Source organism: Orbicella franksi, chromosome 2, assembly GCF_964199315.1.
Source record: "Orbicella franksi chromosome 2, jaOrbFran1.1, whole genome shotgun sequence".
Classification (NCBI taxonomy): Eukaryota; Metazoa; Cnidaria; class Anthozoa; order Scleractinia; family Merulinidae; genus Orbicella; species Orbicella franksi.
This window is the reverse complement of record NC_138146.1, coordinates 4346261-4363162: the sequence shown is the minus strand read 5'-3', so window position 1 is coordinate 4363162 and position 16902 is coordinate 4346261. Positions and strand designations below refer to the sequence as shown.

Genomic DNA, 16902 nt, shown 5'->3' with positions numbered 1-16902 from the left:
TCATTTGGTTCCACGCTGTTGAGGCAATAATCGATCGGGGTAATTGTGTATCGTTTTAACAGAACGATCAGAAATTCTGATACTATTGGAGTATTTCAACAAAGTTTTGGAAACTAGAGTCTGTTACCCAACTGTGAAAAGCAGAAATTTGGAGAGACGGGATTTGTAACGCTAACTAACTAGTTCAAAAGAAGCTGTTATCTTAATATCCTTATTATTATTAACTGGTAGCTGAAATCAGCTGCCATTTAAGAATCAAAGAGTCGCTATTAATTACCATATCTGCTTTAATTACAATAGATGGTAAAATAAAGTGTACCATCCTAGCCTAAAAATAGTGATATAACACGTGTAACTTAACTGATTTTATTATTATTGTTGATGGTAGACGAAGCTGGGCGTTGTACTTATAGCAACGGTGTTCATTTGAGCTCATTCAATAAATACGCTTGTTTTCGACTGGCAGGGAAGAAATCCGTTTGTTTTAAGAAACTATTCTACTTATACGATATTCGGAAATTTTAAATCTTTTGGACTTGTAAACTGGTAAAAACGTTCTACAACTGTGAGATTCACTACTATTAATCTTTCAAGCTTTTCAGTCATATGTAGACAATACAACGGTATACATCATTCTATCATTAAAGATGCATTTCTCAATTCTTTTATCGTTTGAAATAGTTGTTAACATCCGATGTACTTTCTTGGCAAAAGGGCAAATCAGACCATTAGTGATTATAGAGCGGTTTCCAAGTGAGTATCGTAGAACCAAAATCGAGGTAATCACTCTAGCCAATCACAAAGGACACAGACAATACGTTGAACCAATCAAAACTCAGTAATTACGTGTAGCTGACACAAAGGGCGGGAAAACGTTTACGAGCGAGAAACGATTAGTTTCGCTTTTACTTCTGAGTGGATGAAAAACTGGCACGAGATTTTTGAGCCAGTCGTGTAACGTAATTGATGCAAAACCAATTACATTTCGACACTCAAATGAAAAGCGCTCTATTAGAATTAGATGAAAACATTTGTCAAACGCCTGATATTACCCCAGGACAGATCCTATTAATGTTCATGTACTTCTGTTAGCTGTGGCACGTTTCCACAGCACATCAAGTCAATTTAGTCAAGCCATGATTTTCAGCTCGGCGTCACGAAATTATGAGGCAGAGGAATTGCCCGCATTCAAATTCAGTTTAATTACTGTATAGGGGCAAGAGAACTCGATGGGCATCCCGCTCATGTGAGTAGTAGATCAGTAGTAGGCAAACATCTATCTCGAGAGATAATGGTAGGGCTTTGGTCGGTCAAGACCGGTCCTGTTGAGAGCAGTGTCTGGAGTGGCTCAGCAGTCCGATCCTTGCATGACAGTCTTTTCCGTAGGCGTTGCAGAAAAAGTTTCTAGCTCTCTGGGTCGATGCCTGTGAGTTTCAGGTCATGCTTGGAGACATCCTTGAAGCGCAGGACTGAACGGCCAACTGGGCGTTCTTCTGTGGCCAGTTCTCCATACATGACATCCTCTGGTACTCGACCGTCCTTCATTCGGTGCACTTGTCCCAACCATCGCAGTCGACGCTGACAGAGGAGGAGATGCATGCTCAGCCGGAGCCAGCTTGCTCCAGCACGGTAGCATTGATGCCTTTGCCTTGCCATTTGATGCCGAGGATTCGTCGTAAGCCGCCGAAGGTGAAAGCGGCATTCCGGGCGCGGGACAGAGAGATTAACTCGGACTCGTGATTGATCAGGTAAAAGACGAAGGAAATATCTAGACACAAAGTCCTCGCACAATGAAAAGAAGAAGTTACAATTTCGTAGGCTTATAGGCATCTCTGTGACTTGACACTTCCTAGTTAAAAGCAAAATTCCGTCCTTCCCATTCTCTACATTGTTCGCAATTCCTTTCGTTCCTTAGTCATTGGTCCCAACTCCTATTCCAACATTCTTCGCTTTTTGTCATTGATTGGTCTACCCTGTAAGATGGAGATTCCATTATCTTGCTGCTCGCTGAGAGACAGAGGGGACCTCTGCTCCCAACCGTTTGAACGTTTAATCAGCCACCGTCCACAACCAGGGATGAATAAATTTGAAATACTGGTTTTTGACAAGTTTTAACCGGTTTATGACTTACGCATGACAGAATAGGTTCAAAACGCCGTCCGTTTACAAGACTGCCGACAATATCTGCTGCCCAGTGATTGGCTGAGAAATTGCAATTGGCATGGCAATATTGCACTGCCAGGAGTTCGTCAGGTACGCATTAAATTCAAAACGTATTTTTTTTTGTTTGCAGTAGACGTTTTCGTTGACAAGAATGCTATTAATTACTCTGCCTTTAAGAAAGCAAATCACTTGCCGAGTAAATCATGTTATGTGGAAAACTGAAGAACTGAAACTGGAAATTCCAAACTCCTTATATTTGGTCAGGAGAGACCATTTCCAAAGATTTTTCGTCTGTAACGAATCTTGCAGAGAATTAGTTTTTTTGTGTGTGTGCAGGGCTTGGGACGTCTCTGATGACAAGGTTTATAAACCAAGGTTAGCGAATTTTGCTGATTTTTACTTACGGTGTTATGATATAACAACATAAGATGAATCATCAAAATTCGCTCAAAAATCTCGTTTGAAAGCGCCAGGATGAGAAGAGATGACAACGTGATCGATTTCAATGTCATCTTCTAAACTCCATGCAAACTCTTACACTTCAGCCACAGTTCTCCATACGAACTCTTATTGCAGGTTTACACTGTCGCGCAATCCAAAAAAAAAAGTAACCATTTAATAAATTAACGCAGGAATCTGGGATATGATAGATGATTGACATATCAACAACCTCGCCAAGATTTAGTTCTGTGCGAGTTTTGTTCGCGAGTTATTCGGAAAAAGTGCTTCAACCAAATTTATAGAGCTTTGTATAGAGACGCCATGTTGGTGCCCTTCCGAGGGGCACCAACATGGCGGCCGTAAAGTAACAGAAACATCTGTAATTGAATTTTGCCATTGACACGAAATATTACTCTAGAGTTCCGACACATTGAAAATAATGATTTTTCTAGTGCAAGAACTGTTTAGTTAGCAAAAACGTGAGCGATAACTCCTCTTTTGATTTATGCGAAAGCCCTCTCAGGTCGCCACTACATTATATCTTAATGTCACGCGGCGCAAAAACTTGGAAATTCAAACGTCTTCTATAACAAAATGAGGAACCCTGTCGAGCTTAAACTTTGTAAAACGTCAATTCCTCAGAGGGTCTTCTATCTGATGAGACTAAACCTGCAGAAGGATTGGTTATTTTTAATGTTGGAAAATGATGACGTCACACTTGGTGACCTAAGGTTCGAGAAAGAAATATACAGTACTCACGTTTCTGACGAAGTAGTCCCGGGTTTCCACTGCTAAGAGCTTGTTTCCAGTTCCCCTTGACTAGTTCAAAGGGCTTTCTATTACTGCCTCTGCCCTGGCTGGCAGAGACAAGTTCTTGTTCCATTTAAAACTTTGGCTTGTCAGATACTGAGAAAAGTTGGATGAAGCGCCTTCCCCGTTTATTAAATCATTTATCCCCCATGCGTTTGCTCGTCCGCATCTATCTCATGTTGCCACGCTCCCTGAAAGAAAACCTGGACAGCTAGGGTGGCTGTAACACAGGCTAGTCCGCATCATATCGTGCGCGTTTCCTGTGAATTCCCTCATACATTCTCATGCATCTTCTGTGCCTTCGCAATTCTCTTACGTTTACGCAGTCCCACTGTAAACAACTCCATGTATTCCCCATATGGTTCTTAGCCTGCGTAGCTTGGCGGTTTAAGCAATTTTTCAAGCAATTTGGGCGCGAGCGCACAAAGCGGCAAAGCTGCGAAAACGAGCGGCAAAGCCCCTTGGTTTCTCAGTTGCCTCTCTCTCAGGCTCCTCGCGGCTTCGCCGCTTTCTTAGCGCGCTCAAATTACTTAACGTCATTCCACTGCAATGATAGAGTCTGCACTGAGATTTTTGTCAAACTTTGCCTATTGATTGTTTATATTATAGGAACTTAAATTTTGAAATAAAAATGAGGGGTACCCATGTTCGTTTAGGAGCAACAGCACCTTGTTTATACCCAATAAATCCTTATAATAGCACCATGATTGTAGTCACGATTGCTTGCCAAATTCACTTTTCCGACGATTGTTTTTTGTTCTACACTGAGAGTTTGTCCATACTTATTTTACGCAGAGAAATTTATTACTCAATTCAGAACAACAGAAAAAAGAAATGATAGGTCACCATACTCGTTTGCGAGAAAATGACGATTTACGTCTATGGCGAGGTCCAGCCGTAAAGAAAAAGCCGCCGTTTTTTAATGCGCACGCGCTAAGCACGCGTTAAATTATGCGCAGTAGGGATGCGCAATGCAATACTGGGGAAGGACCTTAAAAACCGCCAAGCTACGCAAGCTATATGGTTCTCGGTGAGTGCATTTTGTTCCTCGTGAGTTCACAGCAGGTTTCCCATTCTTTACATTCTACACGTTTTTTTTACATTGTTCGCAATTCCTTTCGTTCCTCAGTCCTTGGTCCTTACTCCTATTCCAATATTTTGGACTTTGTTCGAATCCGTGACGGTCAATTTTCGCTTTTGTCACGGATTGGTCACGTGTCTTGAAGTTGAAACCGAAAAACGCAGCATAATGGTCGGCCGAAATTTCCTGGTTGCTGCAGTTTTTGTTCCTCTTGTTTGTTTCTTACTTTTCAAATTCCAGGATGGTGATTTTATATTGATGATCTATGAGAAGATCGGTCAAGATCCAGCGGTTGCCTTGCGAGGAAAAGTGGTCTGGATTACTGGCGCTTCAAGCGGTATCGGTGAATATTTGGCTTATGAACTGGTCAAACATGGCTGCAAATTAGTACTATCTGCGAGAAGGAAGGCAGAATTAGAGAGAGTCAAGAAAAATTGTGCAGGTAGGTTGAAATAACTTGGGCAAAATGGGTTTGCATTCAGTAGCACTTCGTACATGTAAGCTTACTTATTATTCACTACTTAAAGTGCCCATGAAATGAGACCTAATTGCTGCTTATTTTAAAGGTTTTTCAGAGTAGAGAAGAATGGCGTTTACCTTTTTGTAATATCTTCGTTCGTTTTAGAGATATTTTGACGTCGCTGTATTATGCAAATGAGGAAAGTGATGACGTCATAAGTTAGTGCAACTTAAACAGTAAAAAATAAACACTGAATCAAGAATATCTCTAGAAATATTGGAGCGGCGTTCTTTAAACTTGGCACCAGATATGTACATCGCAAAAGACACAAAATGACACCTGTTGGACCGCTCCCACGATGACACTCTTGGCTCTTGTCTCTTTCTGTCAAAAACCAAATATCTCCATTTGGAACCCTTTACTGTGGGATAGAGGGTCAAGGGTCCTGCTTGGAACAGACATGGTTCCTGTATTGTTGTAATTCTCTTCATTAGATTGCTAGTGGTGGATGACCCTTGGTTAAGACAAAAACAGGGAAATATTTCAGTCTTAATTAAGAAAGGACAAGCAGCAAAACTATTATTTTAGCAAATTGGCACAACAGGTGTCATTTTTATTCCTTTTGTGATGTTCTTCGTTATTCTTGTACTCAGTAAACTCACATAGCTATTGCACCAGTCACTCTCTCAGTGCCTAGCTACCCACCGGAGCACTAACCAGGCATAATTGTTTACCTCTGTTGCTCAGATGCCCACTGAATATTGTGCTAATTGTGACACATAAGAAATATGTTTATTTATTAATTTTTTTCAGCCATTGCCATGACTCATGATGCCTTGTTTAAAAAAGATCAAGATATTCTTGTCCTTCCTTTGGACTCACTAAAATTTGATACACATGAAGAACTGACACAAGATGTCCTCAAGCACTTTGGAAAGGTATAGTGTTGTTTCTTGATTATTGTAAAGTCAGAGTTTTAGACTGTTTAGCTATGGAAATAATTTGGTTCATTACATTGAATCTGCAAAATATCAGAACAAATGTTTTGGAAACGATCAGTGCAAAACACAGACTGTGGACCGCGGACTGCAGACTGCAGCTGGAGGTTAACTGCAGACTGAGGGTAAAATGTGGACTGCAGACAGTAAGACTTTTTTAACCGAATCGTGTTAACAACCATTTCCATCATTGAGAGCTAACTGTAAACAGGCTAGCCAGAGCATTTAATGTAGGCTAGCCTGAGTGATATTCAAGCAGACCGGAGTTGTAATGAGGCTTTAACCCATGCCAGAGGGCAGACTTTCACTATGATTAGCCAGAATAACCCTGTTTATGGTTAGCAGTGACGATGTTGGAAATAACGCAATATATACTTTAGAAGTCTGTAGTCTGCATTCTGTATTTTACCCCTGGTCTGCAGTCTGCATTACTCTCAGTCTGTACTTTACCCCCAGTCTCCAATTAGAGTGAAACCTGGGCAAAATTCGGGAGATGCACTGGCCTCATGGTTAGTGAGCTCGTCTCCAAATCACCCAGTGGGGGGACTCCCCTATGATGCTCACTTAGGGGTGGAAATCAAGGATTGTGAACTCTGCACTTAGGATATTCAACACAAAACATGGCGCTATTCTTAGCTGTCAAAGTATCTTTTAGGGTGCTCTCAAAGAGATAACAATTGAAAAACACTCTCAAATCCATTTTTTGGCATGATTACCACCACTCTGTCGAGTCCCGTCTACTAGCACAGGCTCCTTTCCCAAACAGTGGCTAGTAATATAGCCTATCCTGGTGGTAATTCTTTTAGAGGTCAAATAAAGCTTGAGCCACGCCCAAATTGGTCTTCTTTTGGGGTTTAATTCAAATTTTCCAACGAGCATCGATCCCCAACCTTTTTATGGATTGAGTAGTCCTGATTCAAGGTCTGGCTGGAAATGAGTATACACTGTCAAAGCCCTGACCTGGTTGGCCGGCTTTGTATGGAGACTTTACCTTAACTGGGCAAAATTATTAGGTGACATGAAAATAACAATATTATTTTGGGATATAAGTGCTTTTTAATATCAATCCAAAGAAATTTTCCCCTGCATTATAATTATAACTATTTTTTTAAGTAAAATAATCTGTTTCAACAGACAGAAGTTTTATTTGACTTATTTTTGTTTTAAATTTGGGTGCATGACAGCTTGTGCTTTACATGTAGTGATTTTCTTGTTGTACCATTTTATGAGGTATACTCATACAGGGGTTAATCATTAATGTTTTCAGTAAGAAATTGCAACTGGTTTTCACAGGCATGCAAAATATTTTGAACTGAAATTTTTTATGAGATAAACCTTCCTCCATATAGTCAAACCAGACACTGTGAGGCAAAATTGACCTCACAGCTGGTCAATTTAAATTACCCAGAACCCCGGGCCCTAAATCAAAGCTCTCTCTATATAGTGAGTACTGCTATGGAGTCACATAAGGTGCATTGCTAAATATTACTTCTTAGCAAAACCTTCAAATTGCACTTTACATGGAACAACCAGTTATTTCAATCTATATACTCAGACTACAGTACATACCGTAAATCCTCCAATTTTACGCCCCTCCTGTCGGCCAAAATTTAAAATAAGCGCCCGATATGGACAAATAATGAGACAACAAAGGATGTATAGTTTTCGTCGTGGAGTATTAGATTTGTACAATATTTCAGTTTGTGAACACGTTAAGTTTTAAAAAAAAATTACATGGAGTACTAACAGTGCCACAATTTAAAGTTTAGGATCAGCTTTTTATGTTGATTTAAAACAGCTTATGTTGTTGTTTACGCGTGGATGATGCATATAAAAAATGATCATGTCAGGCCATGATTTAATTGGCAAAATTAAATAAGTGCCCCCCCCCCCCCCCACCTCGATTAAGCGCCAGCCCCTCAAATAAGCACCCCCATCTTCTCCTAAATTTGAAATAAGCTTCCGGGTGCTAATTCGAGGATTTACGGTATGTTGTTTTCCTTAAACTCTTGCAGACTCCAATGATGCACATTTTTTTCAAATTGTGCTAGCTGTTAGTAGTAAATAATTTAGAGCACTTGATCATGATGTATCAGAAGCTTTGTTATTTCAGGCACTGTAACATATTTCAAAAAACAAAATGGCATGAGGCATGAAGCATGAAGCCAGTAGTTTTTTCTTGTCATAATAGATTGACATTCTGGTGAACAATGCTGGTAGGGCACAGAGATCATTGGTGGAAAAAACATCATTAGAGGTGGATAGAGCACTTTTGGATTTAAACGTTGTTGGTCCCATCTCTTTGACCAAAGCAGTTCTCCCGCATATGATTGAACGTCATGAGGGGCAGATTGTGGTGGTGAGCAGTGTTGTGGGGAAGTTTGGTAAATATCATTAATCTAAACATTGGAATTAATAAATTTAATGATTTGAGTTGTGGGTTTTTGAATTACTTTTGACTGGATTAATAATTACTAATGTCTTATAAAACTGAAAATCTTAACAATAAATGACTGTCTGTCATGACTGAGTAGCTGACTGACTGACTGACTGACTGACTGACTGATGATGACCCCATGCCATACAGATGGACTGACAGACAAACAGATGGGCAGATGGACAGACAAATGGTCTGACCAACCCAGTGGGGGACTCCCATATAAAATGGACGGGGATGCTTGTCAGAAATTTTGAAAAGGACCCCTAGGTAAGAGGTACCAAGATCCTGGTTTGTGGGCATGGCTTGAAATTTTTTTCACCCTTATAGAGCTACCAATTCTGAGGCAAATTTTAAAGTCAGTTGATTTTCAAATATCTCTGACCAGTGTCATTTTTTTTCCAGCTCAATACTGTAAAAGGTACCACAAAGGTTCCTGCTGTCCTACCAAAACCACATTTTTATCCCCTGCAGGTACAAATAGCATACCCAGTTTTCCCTTTTATATGGGAGGGCAGACCAACTGACACATTTAAAACATAGCTTTTGTTGAAATGATGTTACAGAATAATTTAACGTACCTTAACCTTTTTTAAGCTATGTTTTAATCTTTTTGAGGCAAAGGACTATATGACAGCCTCAATCATAATTGAGGTGAGAAATTTATGATTTGACAAGAATTACTCTTTTCTTGTGACATCAGCTATACATGTCTAGCTTTAACCAAAACACCCTGCATTTAAATTTGCCTTTGATGAGTGAGTACAGTTAAAAGATGTGGGACTGACAACATACACATGTAAATTTTTATTAAAACTTCCTTTGAACTTCAATGTCAGCCTCATACAGGCAGATCATCACCTTTCACCTAAAGTCCCTAAGATATTTGTGATAATTCAATTGTTTTGTTGGGTTTGAAAGTTAATAAATATTGGGTTATTGAGTTATTATTCGCTTCATCTTGCCCACACACAAAAATAATTATGGAGGATCAGTTTTGTAAGGCATTAGTTAAGTCTTGATAAGCATAATTTGATTAATGATATTATTAAAGGGCCACACCTATACTTGTTGTAGATTTTTTGTTGTTGAAAAGAATTGCATGTAACTCTCCTTTAGTAAATTAAGAACCTATTTAAGAACCTAATTAATAATGGTAATAGGACTGAGTGGAGTCCAATTCGGTCTCTAATCATGCGAGTGATTTACAATATTGGATGACCACGAAGCGGGAGTCCGATTTGTTAATCACGAGTATGATTACAGACTGAATTGGACGACACGACGTTCTGTTACCAATTTATCAAAACTATGACAAAATTCGAGAAATGAACAAACCATCGATTGAACGCTGAACGATTAAACGTCGTTATGAATGCTGAAAAAACCAGCAGTTTACTCAACAAAGTGCACCGCAACAGGGCGTGCAAAATGAGGCGTACTGTCCAATTACAGGCATGACGCCTACACTGTCCAATTAATGCTCAAATCGGGCTGCTGATAGCCTATCACGTTCGAGAATTTTGTTATAGTTTTGATTAAATATATATTAGCATGAATTGTTAATAATTACCCCCCAAAAGTTATATAAGAATCTGTAATTTCAGACTTTAAAAAAATCTAGGTTCTCATGTACGGGTTTTTACTGTAATAATATTTTGTGAGTAAATCTATGGTAATAGTGATAACTTAAACTATCAATAATTACGTTATAAGAGCAGTCGTTTTTAACATTCTTCACAGGGGTACCTTTCAGCGCAACTTATAGTGCCAGTAAACATGCATTGCAGGTATGAACTGATGGGATGAAAATGCTGCTAGAAACAAAGTTATGCAACAATTGTAAGGAATTTCAGTTCTCGAGACAATAATGGCTAAATTACGCTGTCACAACATAATTTTCCATTTTTATTTTTCTTGATGTCAACTTAAGACTGTCCGGTTTGTGTTGCCAGTGTTCTTTGCTCATGTAGTAATTTTCAAGGAAACAACAATATTTTAATTGAATGTCATAAGGAAATAACAGCTTTAATTGTATCTATAACAAAATTGTCGATCGTGATTGGTTCTCCGCGCGCCCATTTGCCACGTAATCGGCACAATCACGTGGCTGTCGAAATACAGGTGTCCAATTTGAGCTTTTTGTAATTAGACATATGTAATTGGATACCCACATGATTCGCACGTCAATTGCGCACTTTGTTGGCTTCCTTCACAATGTTTCCTACTGTTTTCAAAACTCATGAAAAGCGCTACAAACTTTTTCGCGCAAAAGAAGTTCCCAAAAAGACATTTTTAATTCCGAAATTGGTTATAGATACAATTAATTAGTAATTGGACCTTGTGTCGTACAATTCATGGAGTGAATAATAAATTGTGTGTTGCACACTACTTTAATCACGCGAAAACAACTACTAAACTACGTTAACAAAACGTTTCACCTTGACTGTCGTTTCTTACTATCTTGTTTTCCCTCGTGGGATCCCTTTTCTTAATTCCATAATAATCACTTGGGCTAGTCCCGGTTACTCTCGTCTTTTTAGTTAGTCCCAGTTACTCTCGTCCTGCTTGCTACATGTGCTCGTCATTTCAAATTGGCTTCGAGCCTGACATCCAATTTTAAAATTACTCGGCCGCATGATTGTTACCTGAACAACACTCCACTCGGTTCAATTACTATTTCGAATAGTGGAGGAGTGGAACATAGTTAGGTTGGCTGTGTCTCAAGTTTACTTAAATTTCGGAGCAATATTATTTCTTTTAAAATTATTATGCTTCCGGGTTATGACAAAACACTTAATTATTGGTTCCACAGGAAACAGTTAGTTTTGTCCAGAGGAGCAGCACTAAGCCTTGGCCGGAAGACACGTAGTACTTACAACCTTTATTGTGTTTTTTTTAGGGCTACTTTGATACTGCACGGCTGGAGCTGGCTGAGCACAACATTCATGTACAGACTGTTCTGCCAGGACCTGTCAAGTCAAACATCTCTCTCTATTTCTTCACTGAGAATATCAGTGATGTAAGAAAACATTTTTTTAGTTGATATCTATGTAGACTGTAAACCCGCCCCTCCAAACCTCGAACGGAAAAGTCCTGGAAACGAGGTTGTTGCAGAGTGACATTTCTTACTGTTTTACATAAAGGGACGTACGGACAATAGGACGAGCGGACAATCACGTGACAACCAACTGTTTTTAGCTGGATGGGTTACCAAATTTTTCGAGCGATGGGGCCCCGCTCATTCACTTTTGACGCACAAGAGCACCACTATACATCTTAGACTTTGAATGGTCAATTCAAATGGGAACAGGTTATGATATTGTAACTAAACGGTGCTGACTCGTGTCTGCCTGGCAGAAACCAACTTTGCGTGTTTACATTGACGAGCTACCAACAACTGGCATTCAGTAATCGAGTAATTCAACTGTGACCATTTCAGTTTTTGTTGCATTATGAAACAAATTTCCTGTGACGCAAGGCTTTTGCCCTTTCAGGAACTCAAAGATTCTCCAAATGTGTCTGACGAAAAAATGACTACTGAGCGCTGTGCAAAGTTAATGGCTGTAGGCATGGCAAACAACTTGGATGAAGTCTGGATATCTGAGAACCCAGCCCTACTAATGGTCTATTTAAACCAGTACTTGCCAAACTTCTCTAGATGGTATGTGTTGCTCAATGTAACAAGTTTGTTTGTGTGAAGATAATAACTATAACCTTTAGTTTTCATTTACACGGCCAAACTAAAAATCTTCCGCTTGAAAACACGCTCTCTGTAGGCCGCAAATAGATGCGGACCGTTTGTAGAATGGACCTGCTGATTGGTTCACAGTCCGTCATCCGATGGATTTAAGAGGCTGTCTCTGTAAAAACCACCCACTCAAGTTCGCATCAAAAATAATTGTGGTATATTTGTACTCGCACCTATAAGAGTCTGGGCACGTCTGTACCTCGTTTAGGTGTTATTACGTCAGATGTACGCGTTTTCCGGATCAGGTCCGCCATGTGCTCGTTGTACGGTTGGATCTTTGTGTTCATTAAAGTTTAGTACTTAACAATAATTTTGCTTGAAACTGTGGCAACTGAAAGACTTAACCAAGGTCAGAGTAAAAACAGATTTGGTTTGATTCGGAGTCATTGAATATTTCGCCCCGTCAGGGCCCGTCGCGACCTCTCCAAAACATAAAATAAGCACTTTTTTGGGGGCTGTGAAATATTGGATTCGCAACCTCTACATCAATGAATCTTATGTCAATTTACTCATATACCTTTATTTCAAAAGTTATAGCCGTTTATATCAGCTCATGTACGAGCATTTGCAGTATGGGTGTCAACCCCCTACCACCCCCCCCCCCCCCCGCGGGTTTAGTCCACTGTACCTTGATTTTAATGTTCTAGCATATCTATCAAAACTGTATTGTAATGTCTTTTCTATCTCCAGGATTTCAAAGAAGTTCTTGATGGAAAGAATGAGAAGACGTATCATGAACACGAAACCTTGATCAGAAACCAACAAGTGATAGACTTAGGAAAATGGAATGGTGAACAGTTGTGGAAGTATAACATTGTACCTCCCCGCTTCTGTATTTGATTCCACTGATCAGCCCTACATGCACTACTTTACAGACCTTTCACCGATCATATACTTATTGATATGCAGCACACAAGGCAAAATTTTGCAAAGGTGGATTACGCTATCCATCGGATAAATCACTGTTCCTACAATTTATGTATTATTTTATAAAATAACTGAGCTACTACGCGCGCTCTCATTGGTCGATAAGTATGTTTAGATTAGAGTATGTAAACACGGTTGTGACGTTTTAGATTCGCGCGTATTTTTGAGAATTATTTTGTAAAAGCAATAGAGCGCTTTTTCCATATTTACACAGACTCATCTAAACACTCAGGGTGCCGGGAGAATTCTCGAAAGTTATGCAAACCCTCGACTACTTCTCGGGTTTAAATAACTGTCTCGAGTAACTGTCTCGAATTGTCCCAAACCCCCTCATGTTTAGTATGGCTAGTTTAGTAGGCTATGTAAACACGGAAAAAGTGCTCTATTGCTTAAATATTATAAGAATATGAATAAGTTTCCGTTTCAAGAGAAGCGCGCATGCGATCGTTGTCTATCTGTGATTATTATAAACTGGATCATTAGATAATGCAATTCAAGGGTTTTCATTGGCCTAGCCACCACAGTATGTGAGCCGTTATTGTGGAACTGTCTAGCGGAGCACCATACTCATAGGAAACCGTGACTAGCTTTTCTCATGGTCACTATGGCTAGCGGTATTGCTCCTGGGTGCGTACCCACGACGACGACGTCGACGTCCCTCAACATGACGGCCATACTCCAGCTAATAAGTTGACCGAGGCATGCAGCCTTGGTTTATAGCGTACATCTTTGATATTGGACATCCATTTTGTGGTCAATTTACACCTGTCAAAACAAGGAATCCGCTGATCAGTATCACGTGACCATATTGTGGGCTTAGGCACTGGTTTTCGATTAGATCGCGGGCTTAAACCAGGTTAAATTACTGTAACCTGAGGCTCCGCTTTTAATCTTGGCTAAATCTATAGATTACCATGCCAGAAGCATGTAACACCTACAAATACGGTAAGCGTACGCACAGTTTTTTTTTTTTTTGGGCGTTTTATTTTGTTTTAGTTTTCTGTATTTGTGGGACGTTTTCAATAAAACAATTATTCCACTCGCGCTAACTGGCCCGACACTAAACAAGAATGAGCCTACAGTACTAAAATGGTAAAAATGAATATTTACAATACTAAAATGGTTAAAATTGCAATAGTAAAATAATTAGAATTATTTACAACGTAATCTATTCTGCCTGCGAAGTTTACAGCAGTTACTGTTATTGGTAACATAGTCTGATAATTTAAGCTTTCTAACTTTGTTTCTAAAAGTAGTTAGCGAAGGAACACCTCTTATATCTTTAGTTAGTTTAGACCATAATAAAGGTCTTGCATATCGGATTGCATTTTTACCTTAACGCCGTCTGGTACTGAAACGTGGTACAGGTATAACAAAATCATTGTTCCGTGGCGAGTGCGTAGAATATTTACGGACGAATATGGCGGAGACGTAATCGGTCATACTATCTGGTACAAGACCGTTCTTGACGTTATACATGAGCACTGAGCACTATGATGCGATTAACTTTGGCTTGGCATTTTGAGTTGTACTGAGAAGGCTTGGACGAAGCCTTCCGGTGTGTGCCTTCCCCGTTTATTTGTTTATCCCTCGTGCGTTTGTTCGTCCGTATCATGAATTTCCTGTCCTTTCCCTCGTACAGTTCCAGATGCGCTTTCTCGTGCATCTTTTGTGCCTTCCCTTAAGTTTACGCAGTTCCATTGTACACAACTCCGTGTATTCCCCTTATGTTTCCCGGTGAGTGCAGTTTTTCGTTCCTCGTGCGTACATAGCAGTTTTTTTTCGTGAGTCTGCTTAGCCGTTACATCCTGTTTTCTTTGAGTGGTACCTCGGGACTACCTTGTATATCCCCCCGTGTGTTCCCATACATTCTACGTTCGTCTCTTTCCATTTCCTCCGCTGTATCTACCACTGGGTTACTGGACGTTCCGCGTACTTTCCCTGTTGCACAAGCAACTCGTCAAACAACGATGAGGGAGTTAGCCAATCAGATTGGCGCATTTCCATGAGAACACAACTGAGTGACTGCTAAAACTAGATAGAAACACGGAACATGTTTTCTATTCGGTCTGTGTGCAGACTTCCACTACGGGTAGCCTGAATACCCTGTTTACCGGTTTGGCACTCGATAATGGAAAAACCACGATATATACTGTAGTCTGCAGTTTGCAGTCTGCATTTTACCCGCTGGTCTACAGTCTGCATTTTACCGTCGGTCCCCAGGAGACTGGGAGGCGTGGTGCCCTCATGGTTAGTGCGCTCGACTCCGGAGCGAGGGGTCCGGGTTCGAGCCCTGGGGCCCGTTTCTCGAAGGTCCCGAAAGGTTTTGTACCTGAAAAGCCGTAGCAAAATCTCAAACCTTTTGACTATAGAGCTGTTTTATTCATATATTCTTAATACGAACAGAGGTTCTGGTCATACAAGTAGTTTCAGGCGTATACACCTCTCTGTCTTTAAATACCGATTAACTGAAAATGGCTTTTCGGGCTCCAAAAGATTCCGGGGCTTTCGAGAAACGAGCCTCTGGCTTCAGATATTATGTTGTGTTCTTGGGCAAGACACTTTACTCTCAAATGCCCCTCTTCACCCAGGTGTATAAATGGGTACCGGCGAATTTAATTAATGCTGGGGGTAACCCTGCGATGGACTAGCGTCCCATCCAGAGGGGAGCATACTCCTAGTCGCTTCATGCTACTGAAATCGGGATAAGCTCCGGCTTGATGTGCCACTTGGCTCGTTTACAGACTTAACCTTACCTCCATTTTACCCTCGGTCCGCAGTCTGCGTTTTACACTTACCGGTTTCTATTTTCCAGGGGCAACTGTATAGCCTACAATTGGCGCGAAAATATGCGCGGATATTTGCCCGCGGACATTATCTGTTCCGAGAAGCTCCCAGTCTTCCGAGGGGGTAGCTCGAGGTAAACTGTGAGCTTTGAGGTTCAACGACAAATATCTGAGCTTATAATCCATCAAATATTTTCGCTCCTCAAAGCTCACACAACTGCTCGCTTCTCAGAACAGATAATGTCCGAGGACAAATATCCTAGCATATTCTCGCGCCACATGGAGGCTTCGGTTTTATTCGCAACTCGCGCAGTTTTGAAAATTGGGGAATATCACTCGGATACTCCCTTCAGTCACGTGACGCGTTTAGACCAATCGCGAGCGAGCGAAAATATTTGACGGATTATAAGGGCAGATAGTTCTCTCCGCCGATGACCATTATCGCGTCACGTGATCAATTTAGACCAATAAGATTAAGAGAAAATTTAGTGGTGAACTATTATCCCCCATAGAAAACTCGGGCTCGTAGTTTAATTGTTAATTAAGTAGCAGTAGAGGAAAGGAATATCAAAACACAAAGTCCACGCACAATGAAAAGAATCTGAAGAGAAAAAATAAAAATTTCCTAGGTTTATGAATGAATGGATGAATGAATGAATGAATGAATGAATGAATGAATGCTTTATTTAACGTGGATATACGCTTAGCTTGAGAGCTAGTTTACAGGTATTCCGCCTAATAACTAATGAAAACCTAACAACTAAACAACGCTAATATCACAATTCATCAGGTAAAATCATAGATTAAATACTGACAGGAGCCATTAGCCGATTATGGTTCCTGATACTGATTAAAACTATTCAAAACTATTATTACAATATTACCGCCGCAGTCAAAATACTGTTAAGGGACCGTTCATTTTTTAAGAGATGGAGGGGGGGGGGGCTGGTGGGATTTGGGGGAGTGTCAGTGGGATATTGAATGACCCCCCCAAGTTTGCCAATTTTTTTCACATGACCCCCCCTCAAAAGGAATTTTTTGGGGGATG

At 40.3% G+C, this 16902-nt stretch overlaps 1 protein-coding gene across 1 annotated transcript; it reads left to right on the top strand.

Annotated features, from left to right (window-relative positions):
• The first annotated feature begins 4618 nt into the window (after window positions 1–4618).
• Window positions 4619–16405, top strand: LOC145477814 (dehydrogenase/reductase SDR family member 7-like). Its single transcript, XM_081455655.1, has 7 exons — window positions 4619–4937; window positions 5769–5893; window positions 8145–8337; window positions 10134–10180; window positions 11293–11412; window positions 11888–12054; window positions 12832–16405. Exons 1-7 carry the CDS (start codon window positions 4664–4666, stop codon window positions 12890–12892), a joined length of 987 nt encoding a protein of 328 aa, XP_081311781.1. The 5' UTR covers window positions 4619–4663; the 3' UTR covers window positions 12893–16405.
• Window positions 16406–16902: the final 497 nt, after the last annotated feature.

Coding starts and splice junctions, on each gene's coding strand:
- LOC145477814 (XM_081455655.1), top strand. CDS start 4,664: ATGGTCGGCCGAAATTTCCTGGTTGCTGCAGTTTTTGTTCCTCTTGTT. Junction 10,181..11,292: donor CCAGTAAACATGCATTGCAG/GTATGAACTGAT, acceptor TGTTTTTTTTAG/GGCTACTTTGATACTGCACG. Junction 12,055..12,831: donor TTGCCAAACTTCTCTAGATG/GTATGTGTTGCT, acceptor TTCTATCTCCAG/GATTTCAAAGAAGTTCTTGA.